Here is a 17,537-nt window from a genome sequence, read left to right on the forward strand (position 1 = left end):
CTTCTGTTGTGTCCTCTAAAAGCAGTGAAAGTATTTTTCGCACAGACTGATGAGAAGTACAGGAGGATTAAAAAAAGTTTTTCTTTCTCCAATGATGATAATGATGAGAATAAAAAAAATTCAATGACAACATGCAGCTAACAACTGCAACTGCGGTTGTTGTGAATGTGACAACGTACAGTGTACGAAATTTTGCGGGACAGCTTTGAAATATTCAAGCAATATAAATAAAAAGACTATTTGACAACTAGACCTAGCGGCATTGGTGACAATATGAACGACTTTGAGGATAATTGTGATTCATATGGCGCAAGGGCTGGTTCCAACCAAAGGGCGCGACGGCACAAGGTATTTTTCGACTACACAGGGTGAGTTCTACACCCGTTTCCCAAGGATTCCAGATAAAATAGTCATATCACCCCGCCAGAGGAAAGATTGCATACGTTGCACCACCGATGGGTAGCCGGCGGCATTGGGTATCATACCCCGCACTTCCCTCTTACGAGGCGGATCCTGAACCAATTAATCCACCACTCCGGCTAATATACGAGATTTTAAGGCGATGGCCACCTCTCAAAGCGATAGCGCTGTCACTTGATGGAATTGGAGCAGCCAGTGGAAATTTGAATCGAAGCGGTTGAACCGGGTGATGCTTGTATTGCGGTGCCTTGGTACGTCGTCGCCAAGTCGCAGATGTTGTTGTTGTCGTCGTCAAGGAGATAATGACGCGTACTCACTGCGGGGGATTCGCCAAGACACAGACGGCGACTGATAGGTGTTGAAAATGTAAAAAATGAAAAGAAATAAAAGGAAATAAAATTTTCCAATGGTAATAGAAAATAATAATAATAATTTGTAAATAAAAAGGAATGCAGATTTGTTGGTTTAAATACGCAAACCAAACAGAGCGAGAGCGGTGACTGAAAATGGGAGCGGATTGGAAAAAAACCAGGCAGGAAGAGGATGACGCCACAACCGCTTGAAAAGAAGAAAAAAAAGCACTACAAGTTGCGCTAAGACGGCGTCAGGTGGTGATGAAGAACTGTCCAAGGAGGAGAAGGCACGAGTACTGGCAGACTTCTGCAAAAAGGCATCAGCGGCCGAGGTCAAAGATGACTTCAACCACATTCACCGCATGCCCACAGGTGGGTCGCCGCACAAGCCATCGTCCAAGTCCTTTGCTCGAGCCCGGGAGGTGAAGCGGGGTCCAATAGTGGACGCTGATGGATGCGAGCACTTCGAAGGCACAGGGGAAGGACTGTGGCATGTCCCCGGTCTGCACCGTCGTGGGAGCCCTGTGCAGAGCCGGATTACCGCTTACGACTCCATCAGCGAAGGGTCGCTGCCGATGCTCTTCGCGGGAACCTCACCCGAGTCTGAGTAGTGGTCGTGGAGGAGGTTCAGGGAACCAAGCCCCCATGGCCCGCCACCGAGGGGCGTGAGCCGCCCCCGTCGTATGCCGCCCAAACGCCGGGAAGATGGACCCGACGGCATTCCTCTTGGAACTCGGAACGAAGGCACTGAACTGGCTGGACTGTCCCCGGAAGAGCGTCTGGACCGTTAGTTTAACTTCGAACCTTGACGCGGCCGACGTGAAAGGACTCGTCGATGTTGGGGGTGCGCGACTACGGGGACGCAACCTGAAGGCTGAAGAGAGCTTTGCGAATAGATCAACAGCACATGCAAAAAGTAAAGAAGCGCTCAAAACCCGTGACTTGGCCGTCAAGAGGACGCCCCCCACTACCTACGCTGACCAAAGAGACTGTCGTGGACATGCCGAAGTGGGGTGAACTGGGTTGTTTAAATAAATTACTATCCTCCTCCCACTATCCCCCGCTCGTGTGCGATTCCTTTTGAAGTGTTTTTCTTTCACGGCCTTGTATTCTAAAGACATAACGATGCAATCGGCGGACAGAAACTGATTACACAGAAAAGCCCGTCGTTGCCACTCCGTCCAACCGAAAAGAAACGTAACGTCTGCTGCGAATAGAGAGTTCTAGCACCGCGGTACGGTAAATATGCTGACCACTTTAACAAGAAATGCGGCAAGGCAAGCACGCTGCTTTGGCGACGTGTTACCGTATAGCACTTGACAGCAGCCCGGATGTGCAATATCTCTCAATTGTCTCGTCGCAGACTCGGAAGACAAGACGGTGACCGAGCGCGGCATGCGGCAATGTGGTTTTCCTCTCCTTTTTTCGTCCTTGCTGGTGTGCTGCTCTCTGGACGTCATCCATTACGTCAAACTTTTCATGCCTAACGAGCTTCTTTGGTGGTACGTCTGCACCGGTATAGAAACACTGCGGAAGCATTTGATTCCTAAAGAAGTTTCGGCAGGCTGAACAGCTCGGAAAGAGCGTAAAGCATCCGGTCGACATTTTTTTTTATTGAATGCCAGTTTTTGCAGTGGATCGCCTCCCTCACACCATGAATGTTACTTCCCCCTACTACTCTAACATTTTGCGCCTAGTAACAGTTACCTGGCATCAGCGCTTTCGCTCACATTCGCATTACCACGAAGCAAACAGCCGGTCACTATTTGCGGCGAATTATTGAAGACAAGAGCTTTTTTTCTCTCTCTTTTTAGACTTGTAGTGACAGCACCTACTCTGACATTTGTCGCTTTGACAGAAACTTGGGAAAATACAAAAATGTGTGCGGGTGTCAGCAAAGCAAATAAACGCGACGCGAATTATGGTTGGATATAGTTTTTATTTATTTACTTACGTATACAAAATACCCCTAAAGGCCCTCGAGAGTGTATTACATGGGGAAGGGGGGGGGGGGGGTACAGGAAACTGATCAAAATAAAACAAAACCACAAATAAACAACCATTAATCCACAAATAAAACACCTAAGATGATAAAAATAAACGAGAGAATGAAAAGTATGGCAGCGCGGCAATGAGTGAAAATTACTACAGTAATGATGTATACAAACTGAAATATAATGCAAGAATAACTTTAATAACATACCCTGCAAAAAAAGGGAACCATGAACAAATAAAATGGCACAATACGCAAAGCGTTAAGCATTGGTATTGAAGATATCAGAATAAAACATTTCTCAGGATCAGTGGTGGTTGCGTTATGTGAAGGCAGACTGTTCCAGTCAGATATTGTGCGCGGTAAGAATGAATGCGCATTGCTGAATGTTCTGCACGTGAAACGCATAACTTGTGCCTAATTGTGCTGCAGGAATAAATATCGATGTTCATGAATCTATGAGAAAGAAACCGGGTACATTTCGTGTGTTGCCTGATAAAAGGGTAACTTCGGCAATGTTAGCCCAGGAATTAGTGACGCATGGTTTTGAGCGTATACCAGATCCAGGGTTTAATTGGCACGTGCAGACAGAAAAAAATTACAGCGCAAGGAGATAAACAAGATAAGGTTTGAAATAACACTGTACAGAAAGTGAAGTTGTCCTATGCCGGTTCATCACTGCATTTTAAAGGGCAGCTGCATCACTTTTTTGAGAATTTCGAGATATTCAAGAATTCAAATCTATGTAGGCTGTAGGTAAAGCATGCCAAGTGTTTTTGCACTAGCATTTAAAATAGTGACGTAATCGACGATTGAAATTTGCGCTTCTCCTCAATGCACCAGAGGAGTGCAGAAAAACTCAGCGTGACGTCACGGAAGGTATGATTGCAAATTACCGCTGTCGTCAGCCACACCCTGCCCTGACGCGTTAGACGCTGCCAAACAACTCTCGGCAGGGTTCGCCTTCGGTGGCGTTGGTTTTTTTTCGTTCAAAGCAGGCGTTTGTGCGTTGGAAATGTACCGATACCTTCGATGACGTCATCATGCGCCCTCCACTTGGTGTTGTGCGCTGCGGAGAAGCTTCAAGAGCATCCGGATTTTAATCGGCGATTACTTCACTATTTCAAGCGCTAGCCCAAAAAGACTTCGCATGCCTTACCTCCAAGTTTCACACATTCGACCCTCTTAAGCTCGTTGATTTCTAAAACCTATGCAGTTTCCCTTTAAGGATATGGAGGCTATTTTCACACAAAACGGAGCTTTGATAACATTATTGTTCAGAAATGGAAATAAATTAAACAAATTTGATGTACCACGAAAAGAACAAGTGCACTTTTTGAACATCCGGCAGAATTTTATATACTGTTAACAAGCTAACTGACCAGTCTTCTTATTGTAATAATGAAGCTAGCATCAAACACAACTTGATGAGAATCCGGTGGCGCTCGCACCGAACGAGAGAGGCACTGGGAGAGGGAAAGACTGTCCTAACCTCAAAAGGAGGACCTCCAAGTATTGCTTCCTGTGAAATGCGAACTGCCGGCAAAAGGGGAAAAAAATATCAGTTGTTCCAAGTTCTCCACGTTAGTAACAAATGTTTCTCGTAGCCAACCCGCATGATGGACCCTTTCTTCTTTCTCGTTGGTTCTTGCGCTGTGCGCCAGCGATTATGACTGATAGGTGAAGTCTGAGCAACTTGTTCGGGGCTACTTCCATATCGGAAAAGAAACAGTGCAGAGGCATTCCATTCCCATAGAAATTTAGGCTGAGTCAAACACTCCTAAAGAGAGTACACAGCCCATTCGTGCTTCCTTTTATAGAGATGCAGTGCTTACGGAGTATTGCTTCCCTCACCGCAGGTCTGGTTACTTCTCACTACTAACCCAACAGTGAACAAGGGGTTATGAGAACATAATATAAATTCGGCTCGTGGTGTTATTAGGTTTGGAGCGCTCTAATGAGAGTTCCCCGTTCAAGTATTCGCTATGATGCCTAAAATAGGGCAAAAAGAAGAAGGAACTGATAATGCTCTCGGCCACGCCCCAGCAGATCTGACAAAAGGACATCGTTCAGGTGTTGCGACAACCGCTTCTCTTGGGACTCTGCAGAGGGAGACCACAGTGAATTCGAAGGCAGTGCACACGGAGACGGTGGCGACATTCAACCACGCTCAAGATTCGACTGTGCTGAACCCGGCTGCATCGCTGAACTTAACACCGCTGCCGCCGCTCCCGGAAGTAAAGCAGAACACCTCGTCAGTCCTCAAGCAGAACAAGTTGGGACACAGGCTCCGAACAGACACCACATAAGACGAAGACCAAGAAGCCATGGGTGACCAATATCAAGGAACCCCGCCGGCCGCGGCACAATCACACCCGTCGCCGAAATGGACCTTCACCTGCTGCTACCGAGAAGGTGAAGTGACGGACGAACACCTGAAAGCAACCAATCATTGGGCTGACCGGAAGAATGGCCGCAAGCCAGCATCAATTTCGGTGACCGGCATAACTGTACTCAGCGCCGCGACAACATGCCCTCAACCACCACGGCGACTGCCCCTACTACTCTGGCTGAGCGATCTCTCCTACCTTGCCCAGCCGAAGAAACATTCATGGCACGTTAGGATACTTCCACAGTTTTCCTCCTGAGCTCCTGCCGTTCACTATTCATAAATGGGGCACCGCTCTTTCGCTTCGTCTCACCTTGCCTATCAGAAAGCGTATAAGTGATAAATTTACTTTATTTTTCCTTTAGAATGACGATTCTGCCGCTGTTAGGCTTAAGGAGACAGTCGGTTTGTTGACAGCAATAGTTCCCTTCCTGACCACCAGATGGCGCCACTATACTTAAACAAGGGAGTTTCTCTAAACAAGACGCGGACGAGAAGAGGACAAGGACTGGCGTCCTTCTCGTCCGTGTCTTCTTTAGCGCAATCCCCTTGTTTAAGTATGTACGCCCGACACGCCCAACAACGTGCTCTCTTAAATTGCGCCACTATAGGCTGAGTTTATTTTCGCGTCTGTGCTAGCATACGCTGAACTGGAAGTGGGAATGGGCTCGCGTTTAGCGTACGTAAGCATGCATACGCTTGGGTACGTAGACGGCGTAAAATTATGCTCTTTTTTCACTGTATTTGTGTACGCCGCGAGCGGCGACGCGATGTGGAAAAGCGACTAACTGCAGCGGTGCGGCGGATCCGCCTCGGCCCGGCGTCAACACATAACAGGTCGTAGTTTTTGCTGCAAGGGAATCCGCTTCGCTCGCCGGATTTTCGTGACAACCATGAACGCGCCTTATGAGTGCAAAAAAAGGGTATTTCAACATTTATTTAGGTTTCATGAAATTATTTTTGTTATTTGCGCGAACCGAAACGTGGCGATTGGGGTACAACACGAGCCTGGCGAAAAACGCGAGGGACATTTCAATGGCCATTGAGATTTGCCGTGTAGCAACACCACAACTTCATCCAGTCCAATGGCGATCGAAAATGTCGAAGGCCCTCGACTCGATGGCCAGTGAAATTGGCCGTGTGACCGGGGTATAAGTTGGCCAGTCGCATGTACCTACCTCCGTTTCACAACAGTGCTGATTTCTGTGAGGTTCGTTGCGGTACTCCTTTATAGGTGGGAGGTGAGGGACTGCGCTGGTATTGTTTGTTTCTAGGCTACATGCTATGTTAAGCAAGAGGCAGGTAATAACCTGTACTCTTAATTGTTAAAAAAGCATATCTTCGAAACTGTAGAAGAACTGCAGATTGGGCTAGTTGGTGTCGATTCATAGTGATGGTTCAACAGTGCAAACACCTGCTTTAAACCTGCTTTTAAAGCGGAAGATTTACCACGGCAGTCTACGCGAGTTACGCCGACCATGTCGCTTTAACCTTGAACGACCTCCAGCCACTCGGAACTGCGCCGAAAAAGTTTTTAGGAAATGTAAAGGCGCATACCTGCCCTCTTGGAGTAGTGGACACCTCAGTCGAGCTTTAAGCTGCGTAGCAGTAGGAACAAATGTCCGCTGCACGCGTTGGCATTGACAACGTTGTGCCAGGAACGCGGCACTGAACCTATGGGCCGTCTGCGTCCATTGTGGTTGTTGGCTTTGCAAACATTCTAAACTCCATTGATTTTGATGAAAGTATGTGGGCTGCACGCGTTAGCGCTGACAACGTTGTGCCAGACACGCAGCACTGCAGCAATAGGCCGCAGCGTTCATTGGGTGAGCAAACTCTCGCGTTCAACCATTAACTGCCACCTTCCAAGGTGGGCGCGCTGCCTATCCAATGTCTGGAACGTACTCAACGTTAAAGACGCCAAGCCGCGTCTAGTCGCCCGGTACGCCAAAGCTTTCGCCATCTAACCAACTTCAAGAGTAGTTTAACCGCAGCTATGTTTTTTGGTTCAAAGTTTAGCACCAGGTGAATATTTGTGGTGCTCGGCTGCTGACCCGAAAGACGCGGGTTCGGTCCCGGCCGCGCAGGTCGAATTTCGGAAAAAGCGAAATCCTAGGGGCCCGTGTACTGTGCGATGTCAGTGCACGTTAAAGAACCCCAGGTGGTCGAAATTTCCGGAGCCCTTCACTGCAGCGTCTCTCATAGCCTGAGTCGCTTTGGACGTTAAACACCCATAAACCATTTGTTAAGAATATTCACAGGCTCAGACACCGCGTGATAACACGTTCTTACATCGAATTTCGTCATCTGCAAACGCCAAATCCCGCCTGGAAATAACTCTATTTTCGGGCATGGAACTTTCTGTTGTAACTCTGGCAGGAAATCGTGATTCATGGGTTAGAGGGAAACCTGAGACTTGCTGAGAAAGCACACACTGTTCACGGTAACCATTCTAGCTTATCGTGAAGCGCATGACGTGTACGTCCGCCTTCGCATCTGTAACGCGTTCTAGTGAAGGTGTGATGAGATCACCCAAAACAGCCCAAGGCCTGGATCACCTGCTGGAGGTTGGTATCTGGAAAGCTTATTTCCGGAAGAAGGCAAGAAAAGGGGTTTCTAGGTCGTCTACAATAGGCTAGCAGTCGAAGTCTCATTGGCTCCTTGGAGGGCCACGCCCGACCAGTTGTGGCCATTGTCCACCACTACACTACGAGTGGCGCCAGCCAATACCGTGCGTTCATTCCGATCACGTGGTATACTGTGAACCTAGCTTTTCAGAGCCGTCGCGCACCCGTGGGAAACAGCAGTGTCGAGCTCAGTCGCTGTGCTTCTGCGTTAGTGTGCATAGCAGCTGGGGAAAGCGTGGAATCGCGAACATGTTCCCTCTGTCTGTGATGTCCTCTGCCAGAGGGACCTCGACTGGCGCTGCGAAGACCAGAGACGAATTTCCCGTCGTTGTTGTCGACGCGAAATCTCAGACGGAATACACCATTGGCAAGTTCCTCGGCAAGGTATGTGTCCTTAGAGAACGGGTGCGGTACGTTCCATACAGCAGAACGTGGTGGTATACCTTTTCAGTCTAGCCTGTTTATAACGACATCCCTTCAAATAAACCAGAATATTAATGCTGCTGTCGCTTCGTGCGTTGGGTTAAACATAATAAAGGCTTGACGGCCCGTGCGCTGTGGGAGTAGATTAATGTACAGCTTACGCCAAACTTAACCAATGCCACGGACTTTAGCAGTGTAGCACAGCACGAATGATGTCCCATGACCTCTATATACACGGTGTGCCTAAGATTTTAAAAAATGTTTAGCAAAAGACCTTTCGGTTTATAAGAGCGGTTTTTCCAGCATAGGATTATCAGAGGTGTTTTGAATACGCCAGAATAAAGTCAAGATGCGCGAACAAGCTGGCTGCTTAACCATTACTGAATAGTTTACTTTTTCACTACTACTGTTAGATTCCTTAATTATTAAGAGACGTGTTGCCCACCGTTAGCAATATCCATATCAGTGTTTAGAATTTCGAAAGCACGGTTACCCTCCGCTGTGCTTAACAAATTTTCCCTACATCGCGCCAAAATAGAACTCTCGAGAAGCTTGCAGGAAAAGCAACCTCTCCAGTCCACGTATCTCGTCAAAATGGCCAAACTTGGTTGGGCCACAGCGCAGACGGCAACAGCATTTTTCGAAATTCTAAAATCTCTTTCGGACATCACTTACGGTGGGTTCCACACCTTTCACTAATTGAAGACCCTTACGATATAATAGTTAAAAAGTTGACTATTCAATATTTAATAACCGGCCTGCTAGTTAGCACCTTTTAGCTCTATTCCGACGTAATAGACCGCTGGCAATATTATGCCTAAAAAAGGTCTTTGCACTGAAAAAGGCGGCTTTTAAAAAGTGCGTAAAATCTAAGGTGGGTACTATTCTTAGGCTTACCTTTCGAGACGTTTTATTCTTCAGGGGCACTGTTTATCAGGGCTCCACTCAACAGCTGAGAATCAAACTTCAGTGTTCGATTACTTTTTGCAGAAGCTTCTATATTGTGGTCAGAATACGGTTGCTTTTCTGTTAGGAGTTGACAATGCCTGTTTATATAAGAAAGCGTTCTGCACAAAGAAAGCCGTTCACCTCAACCGCGCTGTTCGGGGAAGGAGTAATTAAGAACGAGGTGCTTCGGTGTAGGGCTGCGGAATAACTTCGACCACGTGCGACCCCGATCGGTTAGGGGGACAGGTTCGCCTTATTCTAACTTTAATGCAATAGGGTTAAGGATTCTCCACCATGAGAGTCCTGCAGGAGATCGCCCGAAGTCCTTCTTGGCTCTTTGGCAGTTCTAACGCGTCAGCAATCATACCTAGGCAGCCGCACACCTGGGGGTTAGTTGTATCGGGACCCATTGTTTGTATGTACGGAGTGTTTGTAAGGAGAACAAAAAGATGTTCTGTATGGGAGTGTTCCCGAACTTCCCACCATCTAATGATTTCGTCCAGCTGGGGATTTTTAACGTTCAATAACATAGCACACTCACACGTGCGAGTTTTGCGCTTCGCATCCAGGCGGCTGCCGTAGCCGGATTCGAACCCGTGTGCTCAGGCTCAACAGTAAGGGCGCTATAACCACCGAGGCGGGTTCCTCGTTTGAGAAATGGACGGAGTATAGCAGGGCTTGTGAACGGGAGCACCACAACTGTGCAAAACGGGGAAACTCGGGTACAGATGCTGCTGTAAAAGCTTTGTTGGAAGTTATGTTGCTCAGTTTACTAGTTAACACGATTCTCCCGTTTTCTGACATCCTCCACAGCTGGCATTGCTGTGCCAATGAAAGACATCTTAATTTATGCCTCAAAAAGTCTATTGTCAACAATTACTGGCGAATTCCGCTGAAGCACCACATTTTTGCACGTTTACTCTTAATATGTAACGACTGCATCATAATCATTCCAGTCTGCTATTCTTTGTAAACTGAATCATACCTTTGAAACGTATTTCTGGCCATATGCCTATGTTTGGGGATATATGTTGTGCTGTTAGGCTCCAGGCTCATTTTACCTTCGAGTGAAGGAGCCCTTCGCCTGAGTGTTTCAGTCGCCCAGTGCGACAGCATTCGCCCAGTATTCGTTTGGACAACCATGTAACAAGGCTGGCATTGCTTTTTCAGGGGGGACATGCGGAGTGCTTCAAGTTCGTGGACAAAAAGACGAATGTGGTGTACGCAGGCAAGATCGTCTCCAAGAGTCATCTTACATTGACGATCTTCCAGCAATTTGTGAGTATATGTGTGGATATCGTATATTCTCTTTATTCATTTTTAGTAGAATTTTTGTTAAGGGGACACTGAGGGCAAAACATTGTCTTTGTTGCTTTTTCTGGCACGCTAGTGAAGCGATTTGGGCCGACTCACCGAATAATACGAAAACGAAAGCAACAAATGATTTGCTGCGACATACGATTGGCGCGCATATTCAAATCGGGTAGCGCCATCTCGCCAACGCAAGAGGAAGCTCGCGTGATTGCGGATTGGCTGCTGTAACCCCCTTCGTCCTCCCATAAAGTTCGCCCTGCTCGCGTATGCGTCAAAATGACTATTCGGCAAAGCAAGCCGGTTCCAACCCCAAACATTTCGTGCATTTGGGCTCGGCGGCCGTATTCAATAAGCATGCATTGTCCACTTTCGATTTCGTCCTGTCGCTTTGGTCACTGTTCAGTCAAACTGTTACAACATTCTAGCATCAGAATCAACCCTATCATTAGCCGCCGCGGTGACTCAGTGCTCGGCAGTTATGGTGCTAGGCTGCTGTCCCGAAAGACGCGGGTTCGATCCCGGCCGCGGCGGCTGGAATTTCTTTGGAGGAGAAATTCTAGAGGCCCGTGTACTGTGCGATGTCAGTGCACGTTAAAGAACCCCAGGTGGTCGAAATTTCCGGAGCCCTCCACTACGGCGTCCCTCATAGCCTTTGGGACGTTAAACCCCACTAAACCAACCAATCCAACCATTGGCTGTAGTGCGGTGACATCCAATAGTGAGGTCGTTTCCCAGAGACGCTTGAAAGCATTAGCAGCAAGAATGAACAACAGTCACCAATGCGATAGGACCAAATTCATTCGAAATGGATAGTGTATCTTTATAGAATACCGGCCCTGTGAGTCGTTTTCTAGCCTTCTCTGCAGCTTATCTAACCTCAATTTTCGTTGCAAGTAACTTAACGGTAACGTATCCAGACAGACAAACTTCAATTTGTGCACCTGATTTGAATGCTTCTCTAAATTTCCATGAAACTATTTGTCTGCAGAGGAAGGTCACAAGCAGTGGACAAAAATTTTGCAGTTGATTCCTGCAACACAAATAGCAGTAGAGACGCATATTGCAAGATCCCGTTCTAGTGACCGATTACCTCAATCATAATTACGGCTTTTTTTTTTCATTTCAGCGTTGGGTTTTTTTAAATAATCATCAGCAACAGTTTAGTTAACCACTTTTTTCTTTCCGCTTAATGCAACCTTCCCGAGGTGACTAATTATTTTTTTTTCTGTAGCTTGACGAGGAAATTGACATCCACAAAAGCCTGCGGCACAACAACGTGGTTGACTTCCACAGCCACTTTGAGGACGAAAAGAACGTGTACCTCATCTTGGAGCTGTGCATGCAGGTGCGTCAACGTTCCTGCTCTCGGTGGTTCCCATTTCCGCTGATTTTCCTCGCGTTGATTCTAAGATGCTGCTAATGTTATCTGATGTTGTCAAATTTTTGTCCGAGAATGTTTGACATGCTAGGGTAGTAGGATTTTGTCGAGCACTGCTCACACGACGCTGCTGGTAAGAGAACACTTCATTCATTCATTCAATCATTCAGCAGATTTACTTTCCGAAGAGAAACGTTGAATGCATGAAGCTGGAGTGGCGTTAACAGCGCATTTTAACCTTGTGCAAAGCGAATATCAACATTACAGCAAAAATGTGGCGTCGTTTTTTTCTTACTTATCGCCTCTTACACAGGTGACGGCACTTCACTAACGTATTTTTGAAGGCCTGATGACAGGATATCAAGAGTATTCTATCATCCAAACCGCTTCTATGAAATTTTGTTATGCCAGCATGTATTTGGGCATGTATTTGTCACGGCAATTTCAGTGAGAAAGGCCCCATTGCGTTCTGGAAGCACAATTTAGGGCGCAGCCAAAGACTGCAGCCGCCGCGGTGGCTCAGTGGTTATAGCGCTCGGCTGCTGACCCGAAAGACGCGGGTTCGATCCCGGCCGCGGCGGTCGAATTTCGATGGAGGCGAAACTCTAGAGGCCCGCGTACTGTGCTATGTCAGTGCATGTTAAAGAACTCCAGGTGGTCGCAATTTCCGGAGCCCTTCACTACGGCGTCCCTCATAGCCTGAGTCGCTGTGGGACGTTAAACCAAACTAAAGCAAACAAAGCCAAAGACTGCAAACTGCCTTCGTTGTTTCCAAACCTGTCATATACTACTGTGGTGCCCTCGTGTGGACACTGAATTTCGTACCACGAAAAAAAATTACTTCAGTCAAGCTTTCATCAAACTGGCGTGATTTAAACAAGTGTGCTATAGTGGGTATGTCCCAGTCTTGAACCTGAAGGAATCTACAGTAGCAAGGTGGAAAGTTGGGCGAGTTTAATCTTATTCATGATGAAGTTAGCGCCAAAAACTAGGACCAAAGTAGGAGAGAAGACACAACAAAGCGTTCGTGTTGTGTCTTCTCTCCTACTTTGGTCCTCGTTTTTGGCGCTAACTTCATCATGCTGAAGGAATCTCTGTTTCCTTTGTCATGTTCTTTAGCGTGTCTAACCTTCAAGGGTCGTCCGCAGGCTTCATGAGCGCATTTATTTCGCAGTCTCTGGAGGATGTCCTCCTGTGCCGCAAGACACTGACCGAGGTGGAGGTGCGGTGCTTGATGCGCCAGCTGCTCCTGGCCTGCCAGTACCTGGGTCAGGAGAAGGTCATCCACCGGGACCTGAAGGTTGGAAACCTGCTCCTCACCAGGGACTGGCAACTCAAGGTGGCCGACTTCGGGCTCGCCACGCGCCTCGACCACGAGGGGGAACTCAAGAGGACCATCTGCGGCACCGTCAACTACATGGCCCCCGAGATGCTGGCCGGGAAGGGCTACAGCTACGAAGCGGACATATGGTCCGTCGGATGCATCTTGTGAGTCTCACTTGATTGCGCAGAGATGTTCGCAACTGGTTACAGCGCTAATGCGAAAAACGACAGCTCGCCATACCTATCGTACAGGTGTACACTCGACCGTAAATATATAAAAGGTTGAGCCTACAGTCCGAAAATGTGTATGCAGAAACTGACAAATTCTTGCCTGTCTCGGATCATGGTGTCAGTAACGAGGGAAGAACTCATGGCCGTGGCATTTACTTGTATTTCGAGCTGGCGAAGCAAGTCGGGCCAGAGTTGAAGGTGGTGATGGGTTCTATTCAAACTTTCTATAGCGCTGCTCGCAGTCGGGTTCCGTCGTATGAAATAGACGTGAATTTTACGACTGAGCTATAGACGCTATATATAAATTGTTAATTTAGTGAGAGCAAATTTCCGGCGCCATAATGTTTTCGTATTTCAACTAGTCACCGTATCCCGCGGAGCTGAATTGCGATTGTTCATTCCACGATGTTGACAGGTGTCTTTTTAACAGGATAAAATATTCGCGCATATCTGTAATAGATATCATGACCCTTTTTTATAGTTTTTGAACTTTCATAATGCTTTAATTTTCGGTTGCGAGAAAAGCTAAGAATCAGTAAATGGGGCGCTCATTATCGTAAAGCACAAACTTTTCTTTGTAACCCTAATTAGCGCAACTTGGCGGGCAGCCGTCTGCAAAGTCCTTCCTCTGACGCGCCTCTGAGGTCGGGAATGGTATACGCCGGCCACCACACTGGAAGTGACGTTCATGTGTCGAGAGAATGGGTTTGAAAAGTTTCTGCCGTGATTCCCGGGTACGCAGCCGGGTATGCGTATCTTCCAGCAAGGAACTTACGAATGCCGCAGAGAAAATATTGTCCATAAAAATCACTGTACGGTCCCTCTTCATGTTAAGAAACAATGAGATCATCCACTTCACGTTCAAATCCAGGCACTTAGGTGCATCACGAGCGTCGTTTGCCCGCTCTTAGGTTACCATTTCATGGCGATTGGTTCGTAGGGGTCTCCTATAGCATTGCTGTGCCCGCACTCCTTCGAGCTGTGACGTGCTAATATGACAGACGGTGCGGACATTGACAGGCCGCAAACTGCTCTCCGCAGGTACGAGCTGCTAGTGGGGCGTCCCCCCTTCAGTTCGTCGTCGATAGAGAGGATTTGCGCCAAAATCAAGAGGAACGAATACAGGATCCCCGCGACCGTGTCCCCCGAAGCGAGCGCCCTCATCCGGTGGATTCTCCAACCGGAACCCGCAAGGCGGCCCAGCATCGCGGCCATCATGCACCACGAGTTCATGGCAAGAGGTAGGCCTCATGTTGCATCTCTACGTGATGTGTGTACTGTAGACATAAAGTACTGGTGATGAAGTACTATTTACATGAAAATTTCTAACATTTCTAACAACAAAATTCTAAACCTTTTTCTCTGAAAAACAAAATTTTCCACCTCAACTGTCACCACTACTTCTATAGTCCGTGATATAATTGATGCTGGGAAATACTGCTGTGCATATTACCGACACAGAAATAGATCGAAGTCAGCAAAGACAACGTATTCCTGTAGCCGTCGAAATTAAGAAAGCGCAATGGGTTCAGAGAGGCGACATCAAAAAATGGTTTCTGCACAGGGCAACGTTAAGTACAATACAGCTAAACATCAGTGCAGCCGGCCTGCACACACTAGTTACGATTTGTGCAACGCTTGGCGCCATTACTGACACCATAATTCTACTGCGCCTCATTATGCATCGATGTTGCTTTGTGGGCACAACTTCTTGAGCGCTTGGCGCGGTGGAGCGCAGCTCTCATTGTTCAGAAGCATCAGCTCTTGGCTTGCGTGAAGCAGTGTTCTACATGCGCGCATATTCCCAGGCATTTTTTTATTTTAGTTTTTTAATGCTCGCAGCTATTCTTTGCGTTCACATTTTAGACGTTCTCTTCTTTTCTCTGAGAAATGACGCGTATGGTCTACGTTCAGCTCCCCTATCTACTGCAAGACCCAGAACAAATTATGGTAAAATTAAATTATAACACTGTATAATGCCTATCAGTCTCTTGTTGAGATTCATTTAGAAAGGTATAGTGTGTCTGTATGTAAGAACAAACCGAGGATTCTTTTTTTCCCCGGTTACCTTTCAGCTAACTCTCTATACTTCGTTTTTTTGTGTGTGTTGTCTTCCTTTCTTTACCCGAATGTGCATATTATGAAATTTTTTTTACTCTTATTTGGTATTTATTATTGTCTATCATTCACTGTTTTCTATTGTGCTAATGTTGCTCATTGTTTTTTTTCTTTTGTCTACTCGGCCACCTTTTCCATGATGTGTTAATCGGGGTGTAGGCCTTGTCAGGAGGCATGCTTGGTCTACCTCCTTTAGGCTCACCTCGAGGGCATATTGTACATAATACGGCCAAATAAACATGCTACTACTACGAGCAGCAACATGCGGGTCGCCACAGGTCCTCGACCTCTTCTTTCCAGAAGTATACTAATGACCTCGCTTATAGCTTATAGCATTTGCAAATATCCGCAGCCCCCTCAATGCTGTTCGCCCTCTCCTTCCAGAGCCGCTTCCTGCCCACCTGCCTGCATCCCGTGTCACAGCGGAGCCTCGCACGGACGCCAACGGCAACGCCTTGGACACAGCCGACAGGAAACCCGTCTCGGAGGAAAACGAAAATCGTGGAGAGTAGGGCTGTATTCGCCGATTGAAAAAGATCCACATGGGAACGACTGCTCTTATCTGAGGCTTCAGCCGCTCCAGATTCTTGTTTTTCAGTTGTTGTTGCTAGTATTGTAACAAATGTTGTATCTGAAAAAAAAAAACAAGTGTCAGGAAGCTTTTATTTTCATTCAAGCTTTAAGGCATCCTTTTTCCTAACATGCGCTGTTAAACCATTGGAGCACATGTGCAGATACTATTTTTGACAATGCCTCGGTAGTTACTGGAAAGGCTGCGATTGGGCTCCAATGGTGGATTGCTGTGAATCATTTCTGATGTGTACTACTGCTGTAATGCGATTTTAATTTTTATGCGGCGAACTTGTGTATAAACTTTTGTACACGATACGCTGTGTCCGTCTGCACTTTCTGCAGTTGTTGGAAGAAAGCTGTTCATCGTCTCCCAGAGCAAAAAAAAAAATGACAGTGGGAGGCACAGCTTTTCGACCACATCAACTGCGGTACTGGCATCTCACACGTGTCCAAACACAGGGCGACAGTGCAGGCATTTATGGACGAGAGTGATCTTCACTGTTACCTAGGTTGTAGATGTGCAGCGTGGGCGAAGAAGTGGCGAAAAGCAGATTCCAGAGCCCGAGAACGCTTTTCGGCGTTAAAACTGAAGGCACACGTCCACTCGCGCTTGCGACGGGGTGAAGCATAATCCTCCTGCGAATGAGATTAGTCTCTCACGAAACCTGTTCAGCGCTCATCACTGGCTGATGTCATCAGAACGGGGAAAGTACTGGCGGGTAATCGCGGCCGCCATATTTGGTCGTTCAGCACAATGTGGCGCCGGTCGCGGAAGTACACACCGCGCGCACCGCCGATACGGGCGCCACGGAAATCCTCCTAGCGGCAGCCGTTGGAACCGCAGGCGGCCCGCGTGGCATTCTGCTATATGTGCAAGTATACGACTGAGGTACTACGCGCGTCATTTTCTACCCGTGGGCGTAGCGTGCAGTTAACTTTGCGAAAGAAATTGCCGACGATCACATCATCACCATCAGCCTGACTACACCCACTGCAGGGCAAAGGCCTCTCCCATGTCTCTCCAATTAACCTGCCCTTTGTCAGTTGCCGCCACTGTATCCCCGCAAACTCCTTAATCTCATCCGCCCACCTTACTTTCTGCCGTCCCCTGCTCCTTTTGCGACGATGCTACGACGATTATACGTCACTTACTAATGCGAAATTTGAGCGGAGCTCATCAGCTTTTCGATAGAATGAGGGAAAAAAAATTCGAGCAAGGCACGTGTGTACAATTACAGACAATTTGTTACTTTTCACACATATTCCTTCATCAAGAAACAGTCCACTAACCGCTCTTGATTGTCATGAAGGAAGCTTTGTGGACGGAGAAATAGATGGATATATGCTCGACTTGCTGCACCAATGCCTGGTTCTCAAAGACGAGGTCTACGCAAGTATTTCGCGAGGTTGTCACAGATGTGGGGGCCGTTACGAGCGAGAGGAACGG

General features: G+C 47.3%; 1 protein-coding gene across 1 annotated transcript; it reads left to right on the forward strand.

Moving 5' to 3' along the window:
• Positions 1 to 1,478: 1,478 nt before the first annotated feature.
• On the forward strand, positions 1,479 to 16,029 carry LOC149356074 (serine/threonine-protein kinase PLK1-like). The gene is made up of 8 exons (XM_089576245.1): positions 1,479 to 1,559; positions 4,875 to 5,041; positions 8,064 to 8,166; positions 10,324 to 10,431; positions 11,699 to 11,812; positions 13,020 to 13,333; positions 14,441 to 14,640; positions 15,902 to 16,029. Exons 1-8 carry the CDS (start codon positions 1,479 to 1,481, stop codon positions 16,027 to 16,029), a joined length of 1,215 nt encoding a protein of 404 aa, XP_089432371.1.
• Positions 16,030 to 17,537: the final 1,508 nt, after the last annotated feature.

This window comes from Amblyomma mixtum, chromosome 3 (genome assembly GCF_055824585.1).
Source record: "Amblyomma mixtum isolate Tamu chromosome 3, ASM5582458v1, whole genome shotgun sequence".
NCBI lineage: Eukaryota > Metazoa > Arthropoda > Arachnida > Ixodida > Ixodidae > Amblyomma > Amblyomma mixtum.

Coding starts and splice junctions, on each gene's coding strand:
- LOC149356074 (XM_089576245.1), top strand. CDS start 1,479: ATGGACCCGACGGCATTCCTCTTGGAACTCGGAACGAAGGCACTGAAC. Junction 5,042..8,063: donor TCAGTCCTCAAGCAGAACAA/GTTGGGACACAG, acceptor GTCCTCTGCCAG/AGGGACCTCGACTGGCGCTG. Junction 10,432..11,698: donor TGACGATCTTCCAGCAATTT/GTGAGTATATGT, acceptor TTTTTTCTGTAG/CTTGACGAGGAAATTGACAT.